A 26,159-nucleotide genomic window follows, 5' to 3' on the forward strand; every position below is an offset into this window, starting at 1 on the left:
TATCGCACCAGTTTAAAAAGTAAAAATACAAAGGAAAAAGTGAATAATTCTCTTCGTACTGCATGTTTTTCTTAGCAAATGCCTTACACTCTGCGGGGGATATAAAAATTTGTCCCTACAAGCGATTCGCTAGTGCCCAGACTTGCGCGGTATGAAACTCCGTAATTTAAAAGTTTAATGTGATTACCACCTCCCCTCCTCTCCACCCACCCCATCCTTGTACAGGATATGTAATACCCCAAAATGCCAATGTTATCCAGATTGGTAAAAGATGGATTTGATTTACAGTTTCGTTAGCCGAACAGCTTTGACATTGTTTTTTTTCATAAGGACTAATTTTTGTTGTGCTAGAGAATGCATAAATTATTTTTAATGTGCACGAAATATCTAATTTCAATCACGGCTGGTTTTTTCAAATTAAAAAAAAAATCCATATTTTTCGTGTTTTTTCGAAAAAAAAAACCATATTTCTCACTGGAATAAATGGTTTTAATAAAAGCAAAAACTGATCTTGAGAAACATATCGCCAACATCTGCTCATATCAATAAATAGCCAATTACATGATCCCATATCATTTGAAAAAACACAGAAGGGATTCGTACCAACTGCTTTAAATTCTATTTAATTCACATTTTGTTCAGAAAACTAATTCATTAAGATAAAAAAACCATCAAATAAAAAAATGAAAGAAATGAAAGAAACCTGAATACTCTTTTCATTTTTATGTCACAGTCAAAATTTCAATACACTAAGGATAAGTTTAAGATTACAATGAAATAATAAGCAAACTAAGAATGAATAGGAAAATAAAAATGATAAGGAAGAAAGTAATAAGAAGAATTTTATAATGAAAAAGGTGCACTGTTTTCGGTATGTTTTCTTGTTTATAAAATGTTACAACACGCTCCAAACTTTGACATTTGATTGATTTTTGTTATAATCGTTACTATTATGTTTTTTATATTAAAATAGTTTTTTTTTATTCCAGTCTCAAAATCTTTTGGCAATCCATTAAAATTTCTCCTGGAAAATTTTTAAATATAAAGATTCCTTGTGCTTTCAAAACAAAAGATTTAATCGCAACGAAAATCTCTGTACCTCCCTTTTTATATTCCAACACAATTCTGTTGCAACATAATAAGGTGACCCCGACATCTCTAATGCAGTGTGAAACAAAATAAAATTTGGATATTATAATTCTTCTACGATGGGTCACGGCTGTTCGTTTCACAGTCAAAATCATTTTGAAATTTTTAAAAGGGCTGCAAGCGCTACAATGCATAATTTATGACCAATAAATATGCCTAAATCACCGCCATTTTAAGTCTGCGCACGCATGTCTGTTTCCAGTAGAAATTGCACAGCGTTAAGTATGTTCTGCTTTGTGATGGACGTTTGCTTTTTTGTGTTGACCATACTCGTGTGAAAAAGCAAAAAAACGTCATCGTTTTATGAACTGCTTAAAAATACTGTTTCATTATATTGATTTCAAGATGATAGTGTCTGTCGTTCGATCTTTCGAAACAATATTACAAAGTAGATCTAGGAATAGCTGCTTTAAGGAAACATAAGGAAAACATGAGGTTTTTTGTCAAGAGATAATATCAACGGCGAAACTCTTTCCAAGTTAAAACTTTTTTTTTGACAATATAAATAACGCAAATATTGCTCTGATACTGGAAATTTTATCAGTTAGATTCCAAAGAACATCTGGTTTAGTGACACCGTGAGAACGAGGCTGGTTTAATGCAGTTATAAAAATAGGAGCGCGCAGCGAAGACTGGAGCAGAATAAGAAGCAGATAAACTTTGAGTTGGTTATTGACCTTTAATGATTAGTATGCTTTACAGACATGCTGGTGGAATTGATCAACATGTGAAGAACGAAAAAAAGGTATTTCTTGGAAACAAGAATTTATTATTCTCTGCTAGTTATTTAAACCCGTGGATAAATCCAATTAAATTTATTGTACTTCGTATGTTAATTTCATTAACAAGGCTGAAAAAAACGAAACGGAAAAGAATCCGCTCAAAAACACTTAAATTTTATTATATATGTTACTTATCACAAAATTATTTGTTGGTAATTTTATTAAAAAGACACTTTTTAATTAACTCAATTATATACTTTGAAAATTTGACCGACCGGTAGCCTTGTGATAGAGCGTTCGCTTCTAATGCGGAAGGTCTTGTTTTCAAAATCCGGCTGGGGCATGCCAGAGACTAAAAGTGTAAACATATCCTTTCTGCTTAGCGGTCAACATGAGAATAGGATGGATATCTTAGGCGGTTGTCTGGTTAAGTGATTGATGTGTTTTAACATTTTTCGTAACTCAAATAAAAGCTTTAATAGCAGTACCAATAGGAAGTAAAGAGGTCATCTTGGGTAAAAATTTCAATAAGACATAAAAGGAACGATATTGACAACAATAATAACAACTTTAATTGCCTGTGACTTTACCCATGCAATAATTTATAACAAAGCAGCCGTCACGGTAAATCTAAATTAGCATGTGCAATAAAATTCCCAACAAATAAAAACACTTTATTTTGTCGCTTGATTTGTTCTAACCAATTAAAATCGTAAAAAAAACTTTTATAAAATACAGAACATTTTAGGTATTATAGACGCTTTTAAAAAAAAATTGGAAAAAATATAATCGATTTTGCCTGTTACAGATAGACAGACACAGTTATCATATTACTATATAGGATTTCAAAAAGTTATTAAAAAAGAAGATATTAAAAATTTAAAATGGTAACATAACAATGTTTGTTACGACGCTTTACAAAATATCCCATAAAATATTCTACAAGTCATGCTTGGTTCAAACAAAAACCTTGATACTGAAAAACAAATAAAGAGTTTTTTGTGAAAAATTTGTAAACTCTTTAAAAACAAGTTCAGCACTGAAGTGAACTAACAACTAACCAAAACGTATTTTGGTTTAAAAAAAGTTGGGCAGGTATGAAATACTTTGAAATTTAACATGTACGAGGTTTTGGAAGTAATAGACATTGATACTTCGAGGAAAAGTCTTTATGAATGCTTTAGTCAGTTTAATGGCAGCTCACAGTCACTGGGTTATAAATATTTACCCCAGACTTTGATTTTTAAGCTTGCTTTTCTTGCCTATGATAACTTCTGCGCTAGTTTTTAACACAGTTTAGTAGATGACTTGACATTTTCTTTGTGTATTCGACAAATTCAAAAATATATTTTTTATTCACGAACAACAAATATACAGCTAAGCTTTTCGGAATTTTTTGTTACGCATAAGCGAGATAACCTTCTTAAAATACAAAAATAAATAATATATTGATTATTTATTATTTATTTTATATTTTTAAGAAGATAATAATCTTGCACATGATATCTTATTGATGGAGTACTTCTGAAAGGCTTAACAATATACTTTCAAAGATGTCATAATAAAAACATATATTTTTAGACAACAAGAAAAGGCGATTGTTTTTCATGAAAACTTAGATTAGATAGTTTTTATCATCCAGTTACAGTAGAACTGAGAGGCGTAGTCTGATAATAATCGCTAAAATTATTTCAAAAATCGGAAAGTAGATATAAAGTAGGGATCACAGCAATACAAACAGGAACCTAGAACACCGCATCACATGATAGTCTTCTAACAACGCACGATTTCTTAAGAATAATAATAAGAAGAAAGTTGAAGTGCAAAAAATTAGAAAAACTATACTACAGTAATATCTTTTTTGCAGTTCGTTGTGCTCAAAAAATTTGTATACATTTATTTATTTTACGAATATTCATAGGATGTTCTTTAGTAATAATAACACGAGTGTTTACTGTTTCTTTAACTGGAGGTTTTGCAACATAATCCTGTTTTTAGACTTCTTTTTTGTGTTAAGTATCAAAATGGATGCTTCGGACGTAGCCATCAGCTTTTGAAAGAGAAAAGCTGCTTTAGAGATCTGGCATAGTTACATGTAAGAGGAGAAATATTTAAGATGTTAATATAAGCCGTTTTTGCGTGGTCTAGCGTGATGTCGTTCTGATTTAGGTGAAAATTTACTGTGTTTATGTGAAAAAAATCATTTTTTTAAAAATCCAAGAATATTTTCAATATAAAAGATTCTTAGTCTGTTTTTTTAAGACGTTTTTTGTTGTGATGGCTGAAACATGTTTATTGATTTATTAGAGCGGACTATGCCAGTGGATCTGGTTATTAAAATCAACACAGTCATCATGAACTTTTTGTTCGCCTCTGCTTTTAATGCCAAACTGAAAGTTTGTGACTGCAACATTGCTCCAAAATCTTTTTTCCCCTTTTTTTATGGTCCAGCTGATCTTACGAAAAAAGAGAAAAGCTCTATTTTTTTAACTACTACCAAAATGGGGAATGTACACTATGTATATTAAATATTTTTAAAAAAAATCTTTCAAGAACATGGGAACACGTAAAACCTTTATTTTAATTTGAAAGATTTATTTTTTTATGATGTTATTAATAAAGAGAATATTATGTTGTTAAATTTTTTTCTTTCTTTTCTTAATTTGTGCTTTTATTTTGTGTTGGTCTTGTTTTTTATTTTGTAGACACGCAATAAACTGTCTCATGTAGCTTATCAAAAAATATTACAAAAAGTTTTAATAAAAACAAACTATATTTAAGCGCGTACGGTGAAAAACATGCGAGGTATTTTTCAATTTTTTTATTCTTATTTGTCCATGCTAGTCATATCAATCAAAGCGAGACTTCAGCGGATTAATGTAGATAAATTTTCGTAGGAAGAAAATTTTGATTTAAGTTTGTTTTGAATAGTGTTGTTTTCAATACATATCGTTCTTGAAAAATGAAAAATTTGCAAATATAACATGACACAGTGAGGTCTATCCTGCTAGGTAGGGCGAATCCTACCTCCTTTCACTAGTATGCAACTAGCAAAAGAAGTTAGAAAGGGAGTACGTTAGGGAGCTAGAGAAGGGACGACTCATCCCAACACCTGCATCACTTTAGATAGAGTTTCCCGAAAGCAATGAACCCTGATACACTTGTATATGGCACGGAATAATAATAAAAGCCTTTTGCTCAAGTTTCTATTTGAGACATAAAACATAAAATCTTCTTCAAATGTGTTGCAACTGAATACCGAGAAATACAGGATTTTCAAGCTATCGCTACCATAATACCATTTTTTAAGAATGTCAGATCATCTTTTACGTTCAAGATTGAGTTTTCCTGATAGTCGGAGAAATCGAAAAATATCTGGATAGTTTCGTGACAAAATAATACAGATCCAAATTCAATCTGTTACAAAAATTAAATTATCGCCAACTTAAATCCACACCAAATTTTTGTCTTGAAATGATTTAGGAACTGCAGTACGATAGGAATGGTTGATTAAAATTTTTCTTTTTTTTTTCTTTTTTCTTTTCTTTTTATTCTGATTTTTTCTTATTTAAATTTTTTTATTTTTTTTTATTTACAGTAGTTTCGTTAGTGGAGTCATCATGTTTTATAAAAGTTTTGAAGTAAAATGAATGTATTAAAACTTTCTGGTAAATATGATGGGTTATTAAAGTAATCGTTATGAATGTATTTTGACGGTTGTTGAAAAAACATAGGTTTATATATATATAAAAAAGTCGCTTTTAAGATAAAAATAACAGGATTGAATGCTTATACTGCGTGTTTTGTAGAACTTTGTGTACATTTTGTATGAAAAAGTAGCGTGCAATATGCCGCCGTCTTCTTCACTCCCCTATATCAAAGCATTATGCTCAATCTCTTCCTCCTCCCCCCTCACCCTCTCTTCCCCTCTAACTAAATTCGCTTTCAATTTTGAAAGATTTGGAGGATTTAATTTGAGTTTCAACGATCAGTCAGTTTTCCAACATCGCTTCTACGGTCTCCTTGCCTTCTTTTACAATGGCACGAAGGACGGAAAGACAGGAAAATAGAAGAATTTATCAACTCTATTCCGTGCCAATGTGAGACCTTAGCAAGTAACAAAATTTAATTTACTAAATTTTGCTACAGTTTGATGTGGTTGTAATTAAGTGAAATTTGATTGGTTTTAATTATATTTTAGTAAAAAATGCTCTTCCACATTTTCATTTTGTTGGAGATGTTTTCATTTGTCCACTTGATACGAGCTGGTCTGGTATTGGACGAAGTAAAAGCTTTAGCCAATCATATTGGAGATAAAACGAAAATGTTAATGAAGACAACCACAAAGTATGAAGAATTAGAACGTGAATATGAAATTTTATTAAAAAGTAATACCTTAAGAATTAAAACATTAAATGTTTCGAAAGTTAGCGAGGAGTTTAGTACAAACATAAAGAAATTGCTCATGACGCATATAAATAGTGTCATGGAAATAAAAAACAAAGCCGAAGAGCTGAATAATAATTTTATATACGACAAAAACATACAACCATTTAATTACTACAATCGAAAGAACGATCCAGAAAATTTCGTTCAATGGGAACATACATTTTCAAAAACAAGAAAAGTTAATATTAACAGAAGTTATGTTCAAGTACCAACCGATATTTACAAGTACCATAAATATATACTAAACGATGCAAAATGGTCCGAAGGCATTGACGATGTTTTCAGAAAGAATTTAAAAAATATCCCTTCGTTGTTATGGCAATATTTTGGCAGTGAGCATGGAATGTTTAGATCCTTTCCTGGAAAAAAGTATGTTTTATACTATAGTTATTTTTTAATATAATTTTCACGTCAATATGACTTTCTGTGCACCGTAATCTTCCGCTTAGAGAATATAAACAATATACAAAATGTTGAGGAAATCCATTCCAAAAAAAGAAATTTGCACATTAAAGAGAAGAATATAATAATAAAACAAAATTTCTAAAAGATCTATAAAATTCATTATAAGCCATTATAATACCCTATATTTATCGCCCTGTTTGACATAAACGTGCGCGCTTCTACAAAAATCCTCATTTTTTTGCAAAATTTTGTAAACATAGCCAAGTCATCTATAACATCTATTTTTAAACTGTTTCTTTTTTTCAGCGAAAAAAGAGAAATTGATTTATATGATTGTCGAAGAAGGTTGTGGTACAACCAAGCCATCAACTCACCCAAAGATATTGTTGTCATTGTCGATTTGAGCGGCTCCATGACTGGAAGCCATTTCGATATTGCAAAAGTAACTATTAAGTCAATTATAAACACTTTGCAACAAAACGATTTCTTTAATGTTATTTATTTCTTGGATGGCAAAGTTAATTTGATTCGACCGTGCTGGAAACTTTTACAGCAAGCAACTTCACAGAATAAAGAGGCTCTCAAGTCCGCTGTTGATCGTTTAAAACGTCCAAGTGGTGTTTCCAACGTCAATGAAGCTTTCTACACTGCTTTTAAGGTATTAGAAGAAAGCAGAAACAGTGATTTGACTTCTACTCGGTGTACCCAGGCTATTATGATTGTAACAGACGAAATTGAACGCAGTGATGAAACGAAGAAGACTTTACAACGATTAAACGCTAAGAGAGATATTGTAATATTTTCTTATATTGTTGGCACTGGTGGCAAAACTGCAGAAGAAGTAAAAAGAATTGCATGTGCAAATGGAGGATCATTCTATCACTTTCCTACAGTAGGTAAGTGGGTTAGTCTGTCTGTAAACAAATAAATAATCAGGAATCTGTTAATAAAATTAGATGACGGATAATTTACTGACAACCCCTTTATACAATAGTCATGTTCATATAATGGTGCAACATGCTACCTATCCATTACAGTAATACGATAACTGTGTGCGTTTGTGTCTGTGATAAACAAAGTCGATTATATTTTCTAAGCTTTTGCAAGCGTCTATAAAACATTCCCTAAAAATTACGTGCTGTATTTTATAAAACTTTTATTTACATTCTTGATTGGTTCATAAAAATTATGATATAGCATAGTGATTTGATTGGTAGAAATTGTTTTTTACGCTATTTTAACCCATTTGGCCCGGAATTCTTCAAAAATATTATGAACCGTGGGATAACTTTTTATGGGCTTTTCAAAATTTAATTAAGTTTGGCACACCCATAGCACGTCATAAAAAAAAGAATGGTAGTAATAAATTCTGCTTATGTCAGGACTTTTTCTGTGACGACATCAGAAACCTCATGTTAATCCACAATACCACTGCTTAAAATTCAATTACTTTGTTAGTTCTAGGGCGAATTTCGAAATTCTCTTTAAAATTAGGAAATTGGATTAATCACGTGTCCAAAACTTATAGGACTCAATAAAGTTGTGTCGGCCAATATCCACACACGGAAAATGTTCCGCGGACAGACCGGATAATGATAAAAATTTGTTCCATCCATTTCGACGTTGCTGGGACAATAATAACAACATAGTATGGGTGAAAACATTGTGCTACTTCTAGTTCTTCTAATTATAAAATCGTCAACTGCAAGTAACACATTCATATAAGCGTAAACATAAGATGTGGGTAAGAAAAATATATTTGGAAAAAAAGGCGAATATTATCAATTAATTCGAAAACTTCCAATTTAAAAACAGTCGTATTTGGTTTTATCAACTTAAATAAAACAAACAGTAAAGCTTAATTCATTTAGCGGCTGTAACAACTAGAAATAGTTTTGCACTATTTATCATAAAGAATTGAACAAAAAAATGTTAAAATTTTTGTACGAACTTTGATTAGCTTCGCACACAAAGATAGCTAGGGATTATAACCACAATTCTAGAAGAATGTGAAACTTTAGATTCGACTCCCTCGTCTCGCTCTTTAATCTCAGTCTGAATTTGAGGTGCTTTGGAATCTTTTTAATCCAATTGAAGACAAACCATTTTACGATAAGAACCACATCACATAAGAATTACAGGTTTTAACAACTGGTATTTTATAATAGCGATCTTACATATAAAAAGATTTCATGTAATTTAAAAGTAAAAAAAGGTTTTGAATCCCTTACAATCTTTGACAAAAAAAACAGCATCCATTTGTCCATCCATTTAGGGAAGTAAACAAAACCTTCATGCATCTACCATCTATTATTGCCAGATGCATTGATCATGGGAGTATTTGAGTTCCCGTTGCTGTTAAAATCTCTTTAAGTTTCACTACCATCTATATGTTTTGTGAGATATGATAAAATGGGAATTATGCTTATTCCCTGGTTATTGTAAGGTTAAGTGTAGAGTTATTGTTATTATGCATAATAACTGGTTTTTATGCATAATTCTCGAATTTTTCACAATCCTCGTAGCATACACATGATGGCGCGACAGTTGACTCTCCTTAATTTGAATTCCTACGGGCAAAAATTTTTATTCGAATTATAGAAAGTCTCTGTAATTCGAACTTTTAGCTTCAGAGAGTGAAAATTCGAAATGCAGAGAGAAATTACGTTAATTCCAAAATCGAGAAAACATAATTCAAGTTTCATTCAATTTTATTTTTATAGTTTACACAAAGAAGAAACTCTATTTGAAAAACACTCTAAAAAACACTCTATAATTCGAATTAGGGAGAGAATCGTGCTGAAAGGACTAAAAAACTGTTCGAATTATAGAAAGTTTCGAATTAGAGAGATTCGAGTTAGAGGGAGTGAGCTGTAAAAAATCTTTTTTTAGGTAACGTCTGGAATGGTGTTTTGCAGTATCAGAAAGTCATGAGCAAGCCGATAGCACAAGAAGAAAAAGAAAATATTATATTTACTCCGTTATACTTAGACAGTGGAGATCTGGGTATGATGGCCACAATATCAGCACCCGTGTTTGGCAAAGTAGATAATTCTTCACAGAGAAAATTGCTAGGAGTTGCTGGAGTTGACATTCGAGTTACATTACTTGAGCAACAATACCCGATAACTAAATTGGGTGTTTTTGGGCACGCTTTTGCGATTAATAATAATGGTTTATTTCTAATTCATCCAAAGTTTCAGGACCAGACGGGATATTTACCTGATCCAGCAACAGTGTTTTTAAATGAAGTGGAGCACACAGTAGTTAAGGAAGCTTCTATCAGCCTTACATCTAATATGATTGATGAGAGGACGGGGTGTATGGACGCTGAATTAGATTGGCTTTATCTAAAAACATCTAATACGCGGGTGGTGCGTTTAAATATGACTTACTGTTATCAACCGATAACTGGAACACCCTTTCGTACTGGTGTTAGTATTCCTTTCTCTAATCAAAAAGTGCTATCCGTGTCTAAGCTAAAATACAAGACTTCTTTCAAATCAGGAGTAGATGGACTAAATACAACTACAAAGAATAAATATATTGAAATTGCGGCATGGATGTTTTGCGATATTCCAGCCAAAGAACAAGAAAATGAACCGGCATCGTTCAAGTTTTATCCAAAAGCTGAGGAATTACAAAGATATCTAACCATTCAAAACAAGTACACTAGCAACTGTGACGAAGAAATGTTGTCAAATTTATTATTGTCATCTTCTGTAGTATCCAACTTTACCGAAAAAGAGTGGTCTATAGATAAACTACAACAAAATCACGTTACAAATGTGTACATTATTACTTCGTCAGGTTATGTCACTGCTTTGACAGCCTCAGTTGATCAAGACATTTCAATTAATCGCAACTTCCTTGCGGATGAATTATATGCGCGGCCAGCATCTTTTGCCTCAACCAACAGAAAAAGACGATTAATATTTTCAGTACCAATAAAAGAAATTAATAAATTTACAAATAGGATGCACAATGCTTTTCCTGTTAGTGTTTCTCTAAGTTCTGCTATGTATATATCCAATGATGACGTTATAGTAGGAGTAACGGGTATGACAATATCAAGTGATTACTTGTTAAGTCTTTTAGATGGACGGTTCCAAAACAGTACTGATTCTGCTACGTACTGTCAGAACTTATTTAAATGTTATTTGATAGATGAAAATGGTTACGTAGTAATCAGTAACCAACGCAATGACGACTTGGGTGTTTTCTTTGGTTTTGTAAATGGCTTGCTTATGAGAAAATTTGTTTCGCTTGGTATATATAGTACGAATTATTATGATGATACTCAAGCTAAATGCGAGCAAAGAACATACACTGCTACCTCTTCTGCAAACAGAGAATCGTCAATACAGCTATTTCTGAATGCTTTTATTCGTATCCTCAATATGGTTGTGCCCTTTTTCATTCAACAAACGCCAGCAAAAGAGTTTGAAGTTATTACTAAAAATATTAGCTGTACAAAACGAATTGTTATTTACAAACGAACTGAATACAAACAAAACTATTCAGGTTATTTCGAGTGCTCAAACCAATGCCATTCACATTTTGCATTTGTTTCCTTAATGGAAACAAACATTGCACTCGTTACCATTAGCAACAATTGTTCCCTTCCATGTTTAGATTACGTACTGAGTAACGAGCCAATCAAGTTGGATTATTCAGATGAGTGTCCTGGCCGATCACTTCAGTTTCGAAAATCGCTTTCTCTGTGTCACCGTCTGCGTTCAGATAATGTTGAATGTTCTAGTGACAAATACAATGAGAAATCAACTGAATTGAAATCTTATTTGACTGTTATTCTTTCATTTCTTGTGTTTTTTGTCTTAGTTATTTTTATAACATGTTTCTGAATAAATTTTTTCGATAATTAAGAATTTTTTTGGTTACATCAAAGTGTGTCCAAGGACGAAGCCAGGGGACAGCTGGGCATGCCCCTTTTTCAAGGTGTGGTTAGCTCTTTGTCTTCCTTTCCTCCTCTCAATATTTTTTGACAAATGCTGTAACAAGCCTTGGAAAGAAAATGCATTATAAAAAACACAATGAAAAAATTTGAAATTTAAATACCGAGGTATTAATAGAGGTATTAAATTTCCAAAACATTTTAAGACGCCACCAACTATAGTGGGCCTCCTTAATTACTATATTAGCCTTTCACTCTGAAAAGCCTTTGCCTGTCCTGTCACAATGAAGGAGAACCAATAAAAAATAATTAAAATATTTAACTATAATATACTGTTTTAATAAAAGAAAATTTGGTGGAAAGAAAATGTTTGTTTTTCCCGTCCGAATGGTGGTCTTGTTCGATATCTGTCCAAATATTTTCTTTTCTTGTTAATTTCCTAACAAAAATCTTTTTGTGGCTTGGAGAAATAGAGAGAAAAAATCCGTATAGACAGCTTTTGCTCATATAAAAGTAAGTCTAACTGAAACTACATAAACAATAAAAAACATACAAGTGCGCAAGTAAAAAAGTTAGTAAAATGAAAATGACATCAATGACGTAATAACGTTTTCAATTATATTTTTGATTTTATCCTATCTTATTCTATCCTAATCCTATCCGCCACATTCAAAAAATATTTTTATTTACAACTTTTGTGACGTAAAGGTTTTCGGAAAGCAAGCATGAAAATTTACAATCCCTCAAAAAGTATTTTGAGGCAAGGTGGTACTTTTTCAAGCTTGCCCCCACAAGTAGGCTATAGGCTATTTCTATACTCACGCAATTAGAGCTTGTCAATATATACAGTGGACTTAAGACTAGTTAGGAACTGTCAAAATGTGTCAATTACTGCTTACATAACCTACGCATCTGAAAAGGTAGCTATTCTGCATCCAACCTGGTTCCCAACAGTTTAGGGGCCATAAAACCCTGGGAACGAATTGTTCCGCAGCCTACCAGGTGCAGAGAATCTGATGCTTTTCGCAGTTTTGCAAAATAGTAGAAGTATTATCGAATACATCTGCGTGCTTTAAAAAATAGCAGAATGAAGTCAATTTTAAACCTTGAAATGATGTCAGCTATTCAGAATCAGATGCCGTATCATAATCTCTTATTTTTGTCCCCCATTCAACCGTTATATTCGGTACACTTCTTATTGCTAGTTTAAATGTATTTCTTGCGACTTCCTCTGATTGCTGCTCTATCGTGTGAACCCAATAGTAACCTGAATTTTTGTTGTAATCATCTATTTTCGAAGTCATCATCCTTCCACAACAACCAACACAGGGTCGTTTCTTTCCATAGATTCGGAAAGTGTATTTCTTTTCGTCTGTCTTCCGTAAATGGTCGGCAACATCACATAACCATTCTTCAGCATGCCTGTATTTACAAGCGTGGTGACCTAATGCCAAAAGATATACACCATTATCTTGACACTGAAAACTTGTTTGGCTACGGCGTTCACGTAATACAGTTAGTACGATTGGAAGTTGGCTTAAAAGCATGATCCAGCGTTCTACGATTAATTTTTTCACTTTTTTGCTGTAACGCGTGGCGCGGTGCAAATTTTCTGGTATATTAGCAGCGTAATTCTTTTGAATGATTTCCCTTAACGTAGTTCCAGAATCTCGCCATTCTTGCAGTTTTTGCGTGATAGCACTGACAACATTTTCAGTGATAGGATTAAATGAAATAAAGAAACCTTGGAAAGAATCAGCTACCGTTTGGACCTGCATCACTTGAACCTCTGTTAAACTCTCAATGTTACACACATATTTCCAATAATAGAACAGCTGAGTGGATATGTAGCGAAGCATTTGTTTAGCTTTATTCACACGAGTTTTATATCTTAAACACTCGCTTCCTGGGTAACATTTAGCCTGACGACCTGAAGAACATTTCCATGAAGATGTTGTCACAGCTTTAGTCCATTCTCTTTTAGTCTGCTCATCCTTCAGATTGATTTCGGAGAGATGTGTTTGAAATATGCGCATTGTAAAGATAAAGGCTCTACGTTGATAATCGCTGTAGTCTCTCGTGTTAACATACTTTAAAAGAAATAACACCAGATCGTAGCTTTTGTTTTCGATCACGTAGTATAACGCCGAGAGCTGTGAATTATGTGAGTAATTATCAGGACGCAACTGGTACTTTGTAAACAAGTCTTTGAATTGATCTTCACTGACATCCCTGTTAATTCTATAACGAGCGAGGACAGTCAGTACATCCTCGCCATTGGCATCTATGCTATCTTTTAAATCGTTTTCAAAGTATTCAGAACCTAAAATAGTTTTTATTTTATCAAACACAAAATGTATCATCTTAATCGACGAATACCGAATTGCATATAAAAAAATACTGTTAAAGTTTTCTTGCTTGAATAGTTCAACATCAACAAGGAGTTTAGTCATCTTCCTGCATTTAACAAAAGGTGGAGATCCTCTTAAGAAACCTTTCACAAATTCTTTCATTTTTTCATAATCTCTCTGGAAATATTGATCATCCCATCGCTCTTCCCGTAAATAATAAGCATACATGCGTTCATATAATACGGCTGCAGCATGTACATGGCTGCCCTCTATTGCGTCATTTAAGGCAGACTTACTGTTTTCATATCTAGGTATCAACTTCAGCTCTTCCAGAAGGTACTCAATGACTTGGCAATCTGGATTAGTTATTGCAACCGTTAAAATATCATTACCATCAGTATTTCTTTTCTCTACCTTCTCCTTATTAAACTGGGCAACAGACATTAAATGTTTCACTTCCCCTAAAGATGCATATCTTGCAGCTACGTAAAATACGTTTTCCGAATTCCACTTAAAATGTTTAAAAATATCGGAAAATTTATTATTACGAAGCATTTCAGAAAACGTTACGTTGCCTTTGTTTCTTCTTGTTCTTCCTCGATATTTATGCCACTTTAAATCGAAGCAAATTTGATGGGAATCCATTGGACGGCTTACCTATAACACAAATGTGAAAATCAGGTAAACTGTGTTGCACATCGACATGAAGCTATTGCGAACTATTTTTCTGAATGAACGCAATCTATTGTAAAAAAATTGGCTCCAAATCGTGTTTTCAACAATTCTCTGCGAGGTTTTAGATTGCATTTAATATTATATTTTTTTCTGCAATAGGCTTATACATCTCACGGGAAATTACTCGGAAGGGCTTACATTAGTGATATAGATATTGATTGCACTTTTTTATCCCTTGCCCAGAGAAATATGCTATTACTGTTGCTTAAATTTTCGTATTATACATGCCAAATTGTTGCTTACTCACTGCTTGTTGACTATTTATGCAGGAAGATAAAATTCATGTGGTTGCTCACTTATAACTTAACTCAATCAGGGTGGATGTTGCTAACAACATGCTTCGTTTTGTGCAGGACTTGAGCCTCTTATTGCCAACCTTGTCGCCAGGATCTTGTGGTCCCTGAGCCGTTATTCCACTATCAACTTTATTAACAAAGCAAAGTTTCCTGGGAGCGAGGTTGTCGTATTACTTATAACATAGTGCTCACAAAAAAGTGTGTGGTAGGATGACGCGTCGTTATGCGCTGGATGTAGCGCCTTTCATATACTTACCACGGCGTGATCTCAGCAACCATATTACAGACTAAATACGGTTATTGTTAAGGGAGATGCGACTATTCTTTATTTGCAATAAGAATTCTTTTAATACCTTATTTACATTACCCACCTGGCTGCAACTCTTTTTACACAGGCGATTTTTTAAATACTACAAAAGCCTTTCTAGTTTTTATGTTTATGTTTTCAAGTTCCATCATCAAGTGTTTTGTGTGGAAAACTTTGTTTTCTTTAAGCCTTTGGTCGTGATTTCTTGTGAAATTTTTGGAATGAACCGACACGTGATTTTGATGATACTTGACGCTCTGTTTATTTGCAGAGGGAATTTATTTTTTTATCATATGATAAATATTTAGAAAACTTTTTAACATCAGCTGACACTAGACATGCTTATTTTGCAATTTTTTGCATAATCTGCTTTCTAGGCATTGTTTAATCTCACTGTACATATTACAACAATTGTTTTATTAAAACTGCAAAGTAATGGATATTGGTTGAAACCCATATATTGATACAAGGTATTCAGTTTGCAAAACAATACATAAAATTTTAATGGAGGTTCAATCGCGAAAGTTCTAAACATGAAGAAAAGAGATACTTAGTCGTGACAGTAACCAACGCAAGTTCATGAAAGCCTCCAGCACCTCACTTAACCAATTCAGTACGAACCTCTGGATACAAAAAATACTCCAAAAAAGGGATACTAAAAATTTATTAAATATGTTTTATGTATTAAAAATTGGAAGTTTTATTTGAAAGAGTATGATCAAAGTAAAATACAGATACGTACCTTTTAAAAATTGTTTACAACACTACGACAAACCACCACTCTGAAAAGTTATCTGTAAGATTTGAACGATAAAGTCGTGTTCAATGCTCTTTTATACTAAGATGTGCAAAATTCTTAGAATTACTAACTATGTGCAAAAGCTTGCATAAGCAATGTCTGAATAATTTCATTTTTAATAGTTACTATGGTGATGTCTCTTTAATAATAGCCGTATTCCGTCTGTCTGTTCGTGAGTCAAAAGCGACTTGTGTTAAACACACACGAAATACAAAAATACGCAGGGACGAGAAACCTGTCGAGCCCCCACTGCACAGGGACGGGTTCCCGCTGGTCCAATCAGGAGCAGAGTTTTATATAAATGACCAATCAGAAGCTAAAGCTCTTTAAATTTCTTAGCAACGATTTTTACGTTATTGGTCCGAAATTTGGCAAGCAGATTGAACCAACTCATTGCTGGAGAAAGAAAAGTTTCTTAACTGTTTGCTTTATTTTTTCTTCTGATACTTCTATTTGTATTCTAACAAGTTTGCAATTTCTTTTAAATTACTTTCGGGTATTTTTTCTATTTGTTTACATTTTTATTCACCTATACTTTATAGTTAGCTAGCTAGCTAAGCTACTCATTATTCAGCCACCTAAAGCTTTATATTAGTTTTATTTGCCTCTTACTGTCATGTTCATATATTAATCTTAAACAAAACCAATTTTAGGATTCTGGCTACCAACGTAGATGTTAGCTAACATTTCTGATTTTTGTATTAACTTTGCCAATCTGATTTTTACTTGGTTGTGACTGGGGTTAGCTACCTCTAGCTAAAATGTAAAAGTAACCAAATATAGTTGGCTGCAACAGAATTTTTAAGTAATCATTTTCATACTAAATGCAATTAAGTAGTTAGCTACCACTTTACTGTACTATAAGTGTCAAGAGGGTGCCGATAAGCCACAAACGCCCGCATATATACGGACGAGTTCAGGCGACATTTCAAATAAAATTGGCGGTTGTCCCCCGAAACCGCCCGCACTTTCCTGAACACTCTCGGAACATTCCTGAAATGCAATTCCTTGTAACAAACCATGCGGACGACAGTTGGGAAGAAGGCGCTTGAAGAAAAAGAATTTAAGAACTTCGCTACCAAATAGTAATTTTATTTTAATTTTTATTGTTTTTTTTTTAATTATATTAGTGTTGTTCGGGCCTATGCAGGTTTTTTCGGGCGAATATTTGAATTTTTTTCAAAACGCCGAACTCGCCCAAAAGCGCCCGCACTTTTTACGACGTATGCAGCTTATCGGCACCCTCGTGGAGTACCTGTGCTATGTGCCTATCCCGTGTTGTTAAACAACGGTCTGTTTCCTATGTTTTTATTTAATCTGAAGTAATTTGGAAGGCTATTAAGCTTATACGCATGTTCAACAACAATTACTTGTGGTTTAACCTGGCGTTTCGACGCCGTGTCTGCCGGCTAGTCTCTTTAATAATAGCCGTCGTTTGTCTGCCTCTGTGCGGACCCCCTGCTGAGTTACAAAGAAACTCGAACATCAAATGCAATATATTTTTATCCATTTTGTTGCGACAGGTAAATTTAGAGGACGATATTATATTTTTGTAAGTTCAGGCATAGTAAAGCATAACACAAAAAGGAAATTTTTTGTATATACTTTTTTCTATATTTCTTTCTAGTAATATAATACTGTACGGATCAGGGAGGGGATAAACAAAGACAACAAACGTGACGACATACAAAAATCTTTTCTTTTTGAATTTCCGCGCCCGAAGGCGTAGGAAATTCTTTAAAACCATCGTTTTTTTCTTTCGGAGCATTTTTTGAGAAAAAATCGACCCTGGGATTTCACGTTGGTCCGTCACAGAAGCTCCTTAACTACTGGGAAGTCTAGTATTGACGCTTCAGGCCAAAATTGGTATTTGTTTTCGACAAAATTCGGCACAGTTAACAAAAAAAGTATGCTGAACATAATGGTGACATAATAATTTTGATTTTTGTCACCTAAATGTCATTTTAGGCCAAAATTGGTCCAAAAATTAAAACTACTTTATTTTTAACAAAATTTGGCACAGTAAACAAATAAAGTATGCTGAACATGATGGTGACATCAAAATTTTGATTTCTTGTTACCTAAATGTCATTTTAGGCCAAAATTGGTCTAAAAATTAAAACTACTTTATTTTTGACAAATTTTGGCACAATTGACAAAAAAAGTATGGTGAACATGATGGGGACATCAAAATTTTTATTTCTTCTTACCTAAATGTCATTTCAGGCCAAAATTGGTCCAAAAATTAAAACTACTTTATTTTTAACAAAATTTGGCAAAGTTAACAAAAAAAGTATGCTGAACATAAGTGTAACATCAAAATTTTGATTTTTGTCACCTAAATGCCATTTTAGGCCAAAATTGGTCCAAAAATTAAAATCTGCTTTATTTTCGACAAAAATTGACACAGTTAATAAAAAAGTATGCTGAAAATGATGGTCACATCAAAATTTTGATTTTTTGTCAACTAATGCCGTTTAAGACCATAAACGTTTCAATCGAAAGACTTTCAACCATGAATGATAGGCTGTATTTTTTGTTAGCAATTTCTTTTAAAATGTAAGTTTATTATGACACGTTTCGTTTTGTTTGCGTTTGTTGTAAGATATAATGTCACTGATGGGCTTTATCTTCAGAGCTTCATGCACCAAACCCCTTCGAATGTTTGGCACAATAACACAACGAATTAGCAGGTTTTCATCAAATATTTTGGTAGCGCGCGGAAATTCTTAGAGCCCCCAGGGCTTCTTGTTTACTTTGAGATATACTTTATTTAAGAAAAATTACTATCTATCTAGAAGACATATGAAACAATAGTAAACTCGAAGTTTCATTTTATTAATGTGCAGAGAGGATTCCATATACCCAAATATACCCAAAAATATATTGTCAAAATTTATTATAGAACAAAAGAAATTTGAAGAAATATCTTTTCTTTAGTACTGAGTAGTTATAGTAGTTATATATTTAGTAGTAGTTATATATTTTGAATGAAATAATAATTCGCTTTGTGGCCCAACCTCGTTCCAAGCGTCTGTTCTTTCTTTTTTACCTTGGGACAGCGAGACGAACATCGTATCGCCGTCCCTGGATCAGAAAAGACACAAGATACTCTGGGGACGAGGTTGGCCCTGGCCGTATAAATTGGCTTTCAAATCTTCAACTGTTGTGAATGTTGGCGAATGTTTGAGATTATCGTTTAGAGTTTCAAACTTCCCTTGAATAACATTTTAAAACATATTTTCTTATTCTTCTGTAAATTTTTCGCTTACCTTTCCAACTTTCAGTTTTTTCGGAGATAGAAAGTTTAAGCACACCGCCGCCATTTTGTTTTTACCTAGCCCATTTTCGTTTGAGTTTTTATCACATTTACATAGTCTTTCACTGCGAATATTAAAAGATGTTCTTCGGGAGACTACAGTGCTGTATCCATTTGTCTTTCAACTAGCTAAAAACACATTTCAACTAGATGTAGCTATATAGCCTCCTCAGTTTTTGGGGGAAGTAACACCAATCTAACCAACTATCTTTATGTTATAAGAAACAGTTATCAGTTTCGATGAACTGGAAAACAATATGACTGTTGCGTTATTACAGACCAGCTCAAGAATGAATTAGCTACTGCTAACTATGGAGATGTATATTATCTTAAACGTCGAAAATGACTTAGTGTATTGTAACAGTCTATGTAATATATTATAGCGGACATGCTGATGAAATTAAGCCCATTACCTGGTTTTGCAATTAACAATCTCGTTGCGTATGCGCAAAACTTTGCTTCGAGTTGAACCGTTCTAGTCTGCATTATCTGTGTGTGGGAATTCTTCTTTAAGAGAACAAATTGCTATAATTCCCAAACAAAAGAATTAAACGATGAAACAAAAATGACACATACGGTCTCTTGATCTTGTCTTGACCTAAAACGGAAAATTTTGGCGTTGGAAAAATTCGGCGAATTTGGCAAAATTCTAAGCCAAATTTATATTAGACCTTACGCCAAACTGATTGTTTGACAGTTCGTCAGATTAAATCCGCGCCAAATTTGAAGAAATTCGCCAAATTTTTATAGAAAATCCTTATTTAGCAAAAAAAGCATGAAAGGTATAAATAATATACAATAGTCTTGCGAACAGTATTGGCGAAAAGAATCTGTCCGATAATTAAAGGTGTCCTTTTTTTGAAAAGTTCATTATTTCCAATCTTTTTATTAATATAGTATATATTCGCTTTTCCGGAGGTTATAAGACTGTTGGATTGTTCCAGACAAAAAGAAATAACAAAGAACAGAAGAAGAACTAAATTGTACCAGTTCTACAATAAATTGCTAGTTTTTACTAAAAATTTATTATAGTAGCAGGGGCGGATCCAGATTTTTTCAAGACTTAGTCAAGACTGAGTCTTCATTTAGCAGCTGGAGGCTAAATTTTAAGCTTTGCGGGTACAAAAATCGCCGAAAATTGTCTTCCGATTTATCTAGTTATTAATAAAATTGACCAAAAGAAACGCTAAGCTATAAGAAAATCTCCTAAGAACATTTTTTATAAGAATCAAATCTCCGTCTTACACGTCTTATTTTAGATAGATAAAACCACTAAAATTAACAGGGATTAACTATAATAAAGTGAGACAATTGTGAATATATTTCAATATTTATAAACTCGTGCTGTTTCTGCCAATAACAGGCTTCATCAGCATGACTAGGTGAATCAAATGATCACACCAGCCATGGACAGCAAAATAAAACACAATAATAACAAAAACAAAAAGAATATGGAAAGATCAGGATAATGAAGATGAAATATACAACATGTGATATGATACATACACACCTCAACCCATGTATTTGTTCAGATATATTTGTTTATTCATAGGGCTAAACTCAAGTTTCGTTTGAACTTTAAAAGAAGAATTAAGAAGGGCTTTTTACTGCTTTTTGCATGCTGAAATAGGAATGCAACTTTCGGTTAAGACAGTTACAACCTGGAAAAAGGGGAACGTAATGATTTGGCTTGAAGTCTACACCAGACTTAACAATATCTTCATGACAAAATAAAATTTTTAACTGATCTTCATCAGGTAAGATAGATGGGTGTGGCAATATACACTGTGTAAAGAAAGTTGTAACAAACTGTAACAAGCCGATATGTGGGTAAAATGTGTTAATTTTTCTCTTTATTACTGTTGACAAGGCAAGTATTGATAGAAAAGGAGACCATGTCTTGGGGGTACAGTTGTTGATTGCTTCTGCTTTAACTGCCTCCTCAGGAGAAAGAGTCATATCACAAACAATATGGGAAAGGGAAAATCTGAATAAACTTTTCTCAGATATAAAAATATTTACCATTTGGTTTTTAAAAGCAAATTGAAAACAAAGATGATTGGAATAAAAAGAAGGATGCAAGAAAAGTTCTATGGATGTCAAGGTTCTCAAAACATCAACAAGAGAATTATCACCTATACCAATGCCAACGATGATGAGCTGTATAGACAGTCTCCTGATGGATTGGATCTAAAAATAATATATTTTACCATGACCTTTTACTCAACAAACTTTGTTTCCTAATAGCCATTTGAAGAGTTGTTTATTTTCATCACCAACCTTACTCATCCAAATGTCAAGTTCTTGCTTCTAATAACAACACAAATATTAATTGAGAAAGAATTCCTCCGCAATGCTGAAAATTCTGTTCAACGCTCATATTACAATAACAATACACCTTTACGATAATTCAATTGTACATGCGTTCCTACGGCCCTCCATCGTTCCACAATATCGGAAAAAGGAGGTAAAAATCGTGCTTTTATGAGAGTTTGTTAGAGACGAAAGCGTGTTTTCTCCAGTTTTTTAACTTCCGTCATATCAATTTCTTTCAAATTTTCAGGAAACGTTAATAATAATAAGATACAGCTTATGTGTACATTTTATTAAAAACAAAACGCGGCAAGAAAAGTTATCACGAAAAAAAAGTGTTTTCTCCTTAATAAACTCTTATAAAAGTGTGATGTTTACCTCCTCTGATCGCAAAATAAGCTGCGATGGAGTGTTATTTTTTCCGAATTATCGTAAAGGTGTATTAGCCCTAGCTATTAGCTAATTAAATCTTTTTGTATTTGGTTTTAATAGTCTGTTGTAAAAAACTCTCCCTCAACTAGCTTTTCGTAGCGAATATACTGAAAACCTTTTAAATAAATGCAAGGTGTGTTGGAGAGTAAAAAACATACTTCTCACCTTAAAGCAATAATTCCTTTATCTTCACACCTCGCCTCAGATGGAAGGTAAATATCTGGACCTGAATTCCGATGAAGACCTTTACCAACCAAGGGATAAAAATCCCCAGACAACAAAAATGCTCGAGAATAAACACTTTCTAAAAGTTCTTTTTGCATTTTACGAACAGATTCAAAATTATCACACTTCAAATCAGTAAGCACCCGCGCCAACATATCTGCTGTACGGAAAGAATCCAAGCCAAAAGGCGTGAGTCTTTGACTAATCCTGACGGATGGGAGTTAAAACTATAGCCTAACAGGTTATAAGTAACCAATCAGTCATAATCTGTAAGCTATAATTTGCAACCCTCTCAGTCTATATGGTAGTGACGTCACAACTTTGAGGTCAACATCGCTATAGGCGAATTGGAGAGGGCTGTGAACCATGGCTTTTCGCCGTAAATAAATTACAATCTGATTTTTCAACGCCCTCCGTTTGCAACACCTGGATCGTCGACATCTTCGCTTGGCTAACATTTTTCGTCAAATTTACACTTAGTCACGCGACTTATCTGACTAATCCTGGATCCGCACCTGAGTAGCAGTCTACTAGTATTTTTTTTGTTCGTTATTTCTTTTATAAGAGCTGTTGCATCCTTTTCTGCAGATGTCCGTCAGTTAAAAAGAAGAAAGTTTAAAAATATCCATGTTGTTTAGAAAAATATTTCTTTTCCTATGAGACTTTGAACAGCCTATGCTGGTGTAATGAAACCTGTCCGTTAAGGTGGCCTCTGGAGAGTCTGTTATTTAGTAAAGAGATACTGTAGATGCAGCGCTGCTTTATTTACTTTTTTGTTTATTTGTATTTTTGTTTGTCTTGTTTTTTGTTTTGTTTTTGTTTTTCAACGCATCAAAATAAATAAATTATTTTTGTTATTCGCCAAATCATGGCCAAATCAAGCCAACATTTCTCTTCTGGAGGTATCTTCAATCAAAAGCTTTATTTAAAGCTTTATTTTTTTGATCAGTTGTTTCAATAAACGTCCTTTCTAACAGTCGACCTTTTCTAATAAAAACCTTGCCTATAGAGGGCGTTAATTTGAAACATAATACACATAATCAATTTCATTCATTAGTAATTCGTAAAATCCTAAGTAGAACATTGGAAAAAGATATAGTCGATTCTGCATAAACTTTTCAATATAATTGACGATAACGATATTGTTCCTTTAAATGACATTTTCATGAAATGACAACTGTTACATCTTTTTTTTTGCTGATGCTCTGCATCTCATAAAAACATCACGAAATTGTCTCTCAAATTTTGGTTCTGGTCGAGCTATATGTGGAATAGTGGTTTGTATATTCTTTGGAGTCATGTTACACAACTCTATCATGAAGACCTAGAAAGTGGCTTAAAGTTAGTTCACAAGTTGACAAATGATCATGTCCAACTGACACCTTTTTCTGTAATGAAAATTCGTCTTGCCGCTCAAGTCCTTAGTGAAACTGTTGGTAGTGTTTTGAATTAATTCGGTCCACCTGAAGCAGCTGGTCTTTTTTCTCACGTTCATTTTGTTTTTTATTTCTGATTAAATTTATATTTACGTTTGCACATACATTTAGTATTTAAACCTTTCAGCATTAAGAACCATTGTAATTTATGGATGCCCCAAATGTATGTCAATTAATAATAATGATAAAAATAATAACCATAAATGTGAAGAATAGTATTATAATAACAAGGTAGTTTAAACAGCTAAATAGTTTTAAAGTTAGAACGATGGTAAAATAGTCCCTTTTAGCGCGCCATAGTCTGTTGTTCTATTCGGTATTCAAAAAAATGCCTACGTAGCATTTTATTTCTATTTGAACACTATGTACAACAAATCACAGAAAGTACATATGCAAACAAATTGTGTAAGAATTGCTATTTATAACAGATGGACTTACGAAATCTGTTGGCAAAGTGAATAGACATTGAAAAGCGTGTTACGCGCCTTACCTGGTCAAATAAGGACCTCTGTTAATAAACACTTTGTGTCAATTAACTGACAGTTGAAGAAAAAAATGTTGTGGTCCCTCTACCAAGGAAAACTTTTTATATAGTACTTTATCGGTAAAAAAAGTCGGCAAAAAAATTAATCAGCAAAAACAAAAAGTTGGCAAAAATACTAGTCACTTGGACAAAACTTAGTTACTTTTTGCCGACTAAATTTTTGTTTTTTGTCACTTTTTGGTAACTGAATCTTTGAATTTAGTCACTAATAAAGAATAATTGCATAAAACTGATAAAAAATAGCAACAAGGAAGAAAAAACGGCTGATCTGTCAAACGGCTTACAAATGGACATAGGTCTTGGGATTTTAGGTTTTTTGGTTAGATTTAAATTCTCAAACAGTGAAGATTCTTGCTAAAACCAGATGATTATTTTCTCGATTTCCTGAACCTTTGTGGGCAATCAACGGGATTATTCCATAATGCAGACATCGCAAAAACTGCGACCAAGACATTTTTAACGCTCCTCACATCTGCCTATGCATAACTCTTGCTCCTTCTCGGCTGAGAAACATTCGCCGGGCGATGTTGCTTTTCCATTTCAACAGAACAGGCCATGTTTAAAAAGAAATATAGTCGACGCTCGTTATCTCGAAACTGTGAAGGGCCCAGCGAAAATGTTCGGGTGGTCGAATGTTTAAGATAGCGAGTGTTTGAGGTAACGGAAGCAAGTGGTGTGAAAGTTCAAGATGGTGAAAGTTTTGAAATTAATTATAAAAATTAATATAAATTTAAAAGGTCGCGGTATTTATAACCCAAAGAGATTTTTCTCGGCATCAAACAAGTAAAAAAAAGTTTATTTGAAACATTTACATTTATCGAAGTCGTAGTAAATTAGATACATAGTATTTTTTATAAATCCCTGTTTACATCATTTTTTCAGCTGGTCTGCTGTTTGGCATCCAATTTCCCTTTTACAAACAAAGGTTCGAAGCGCTGTGGAAGCTGACGCATTTCATCACCAATTGCATTGAAGAGACGTACGATCTTTATTTGAAATGCCTTTCAAAGTCCTTTAAAGCCCGACAATTTCGAACTACGATTTTCACAGCTTACTTTCTTTAGACTGCCATGTTGAAAGAACAAAATAAACAAAGTGACCTTCATTAATTTTTAAAATGGAACGATTTTCGTTCTATTATTTAACAGCAACTCGAACGAAACTTCGAGATAACGAGCGAAACGCAGTTCAAGAAATCAAAAAATTGATTCGAAATTGAAAGTTCGAAATAACGGAGTTCGAGATGACGAGCTTTTTTTAGCCTAGAGTTGCTTAACCCTATTCGGTCCGGGGTTTTTCGAACATACTATGACCGGGGGGGGGGGGGGGGGGGCGGATTCCGCCCCCCCTCAATAACTTTTCATAGGGTTGTTCAAATTGAATCAAACTTGGCACACTTATAGTACGTCATAAAAGGAACAAAATGGCGCCAAAAAAAATTTGCTTACGTCAGCACATTTTCTGTGACGTCATCAAAAGCTTGAAAATTGTTAAAAATGCCACTTTCTGCTTAAAATATAATTACTTTTGTTCTAGAGCGAATTTTTACATTCTGTTTGAAGTTTCTGAAAGCTAAATAAAAGTTATTTAACATATCTTCCGGTTTTTACATGGATCGGATAAAAAAATTGCCAAAAATTGCCCGAAAATCCGTTTTTTTCCGATTTTCGGGTAAAATCCGACAAAATCGGGAAATCGGATTAGTCACGTGTTCAAATTATTCCAACTGATTCTTCTTGATGAAACAAAGTTGTGTTGCAAG

General features: G+C 33.3%; 2 protein-coding genes across 4 annotated transcripts; one reads left to right on the forward strand and one right to left on the reverse strand.

Moving 5' to 3' along the window:
* The first annotated feature begins 1,220 nt into the window (after window positions 1-1,220).
* On the forward strand, window positions 1,221-11,607 carry LOC130612059 (voltage-dependent calcium channel subunit alpha-2/delta-3-like). Of its 2 annotated transcripts, none has more exons than XM_057433348.1 (4): window positions 1,221-4,676; window positions 6,073-6,689; window positions 7,032-7,621; window positions 9,618-11,607. In XM_057433348.1, exons 2-4 carry the CDS (start codon window positions 6,079-6,081, stop codon window positions 11,588-11,590), a joined length of 3,174 nt encoding a protein of 1,057 aa, XP_057289331.1. In that variant the 5' UTR covers window positions 1,221-4,676; window positions 6,073-6,078; the 3' UTR covers window positions 11,591-11,607. The 2 variants fall into 2 exon arrangements, with proteins under 2 accessions (XP_057289331.1, XP_057289332.1); XM_057433349.1 differs by having other exon boundaries at window positions 1,221-1,894.
* LOC130612060 (uncharacterized) lies at window positions 10,655-20,987 on the reverse strand. Of its 2 annotated transcripts, none has more exons than XM_057433351.1 (2): window positions 19,861-20,987; window positions 10,655-14,648 (listed from the first exon to the last, which is right to left on the reverse strand). In XM_057433351.1, exon 2 carries the CDS (start codon window positions 14,634-14,636, stop codon window positions 12,762-12,764), a length of 1,875 nt encoding a protein of 624 aa, XP_057289334.1. In that variant the 5' UTR covers window positions 14,637-14,648; window positions 19,861-20,987; the 3' UTR covers window positions 10,655-12,761. The 2 variants fall into 2 exon arrangements, with proteins under 2 accessions (XP_057289334.1, XP_057289333.1); XM_057433350.1 differs by lacking the exon at window positions 19,861-20,987 and adding an exon at window positions 16,072-16,595.
* Window positions 20,988-26,159: the final 5,172 nt, after the last annotated feature.

This window comes from Hydractinia symbiolongicarpus, chromosome 10, assembly GCF_029227915.1.
Source record: "Hydractinia symbiolongicarpus strain clone_291-10 chromosome 10, HSymV2.1, whole genome shotgun sequence".
NCBI lineage: Eukaryota > Metazoa > Cnidaria > Hydrozoa > Anthoathecata > Hydractiniidae > Hydractinia > Hydractinia symbiolongicarpus.

Bases quoted from the DNA above. Each gene is read 5' to 3' on its own strand.
- LOC130612059 (XM_057433348.1), top strand. From the start codon at position 6,079: ATGCTCTTCCACATTTTCATTTTGTTGGAGATGTTTTCATTTGTCCAC. The intron at 6,690-7,031 runs GTATGTTTTATA...TCTTTTTTTCAG, and splicing joins AGATCCTTTCCTGGAAAAAA to CGAAAAAAGAGAAATTGATT. The intron at 7,622-9,617 runs GTAAGTGGGTTA...ATCTTTTTTTAG, and splicing joins CTATCACTTTCCTACAGTAG to GTAACGTCTGGAATGGTGTT.
- LOC130612060 (XM_057433351.1), bottom strand. From the start codon at position 14,636: ATGGATTCCCATCAAATTTGCTTCGATTTAAAGTGGCATAAATATCGA.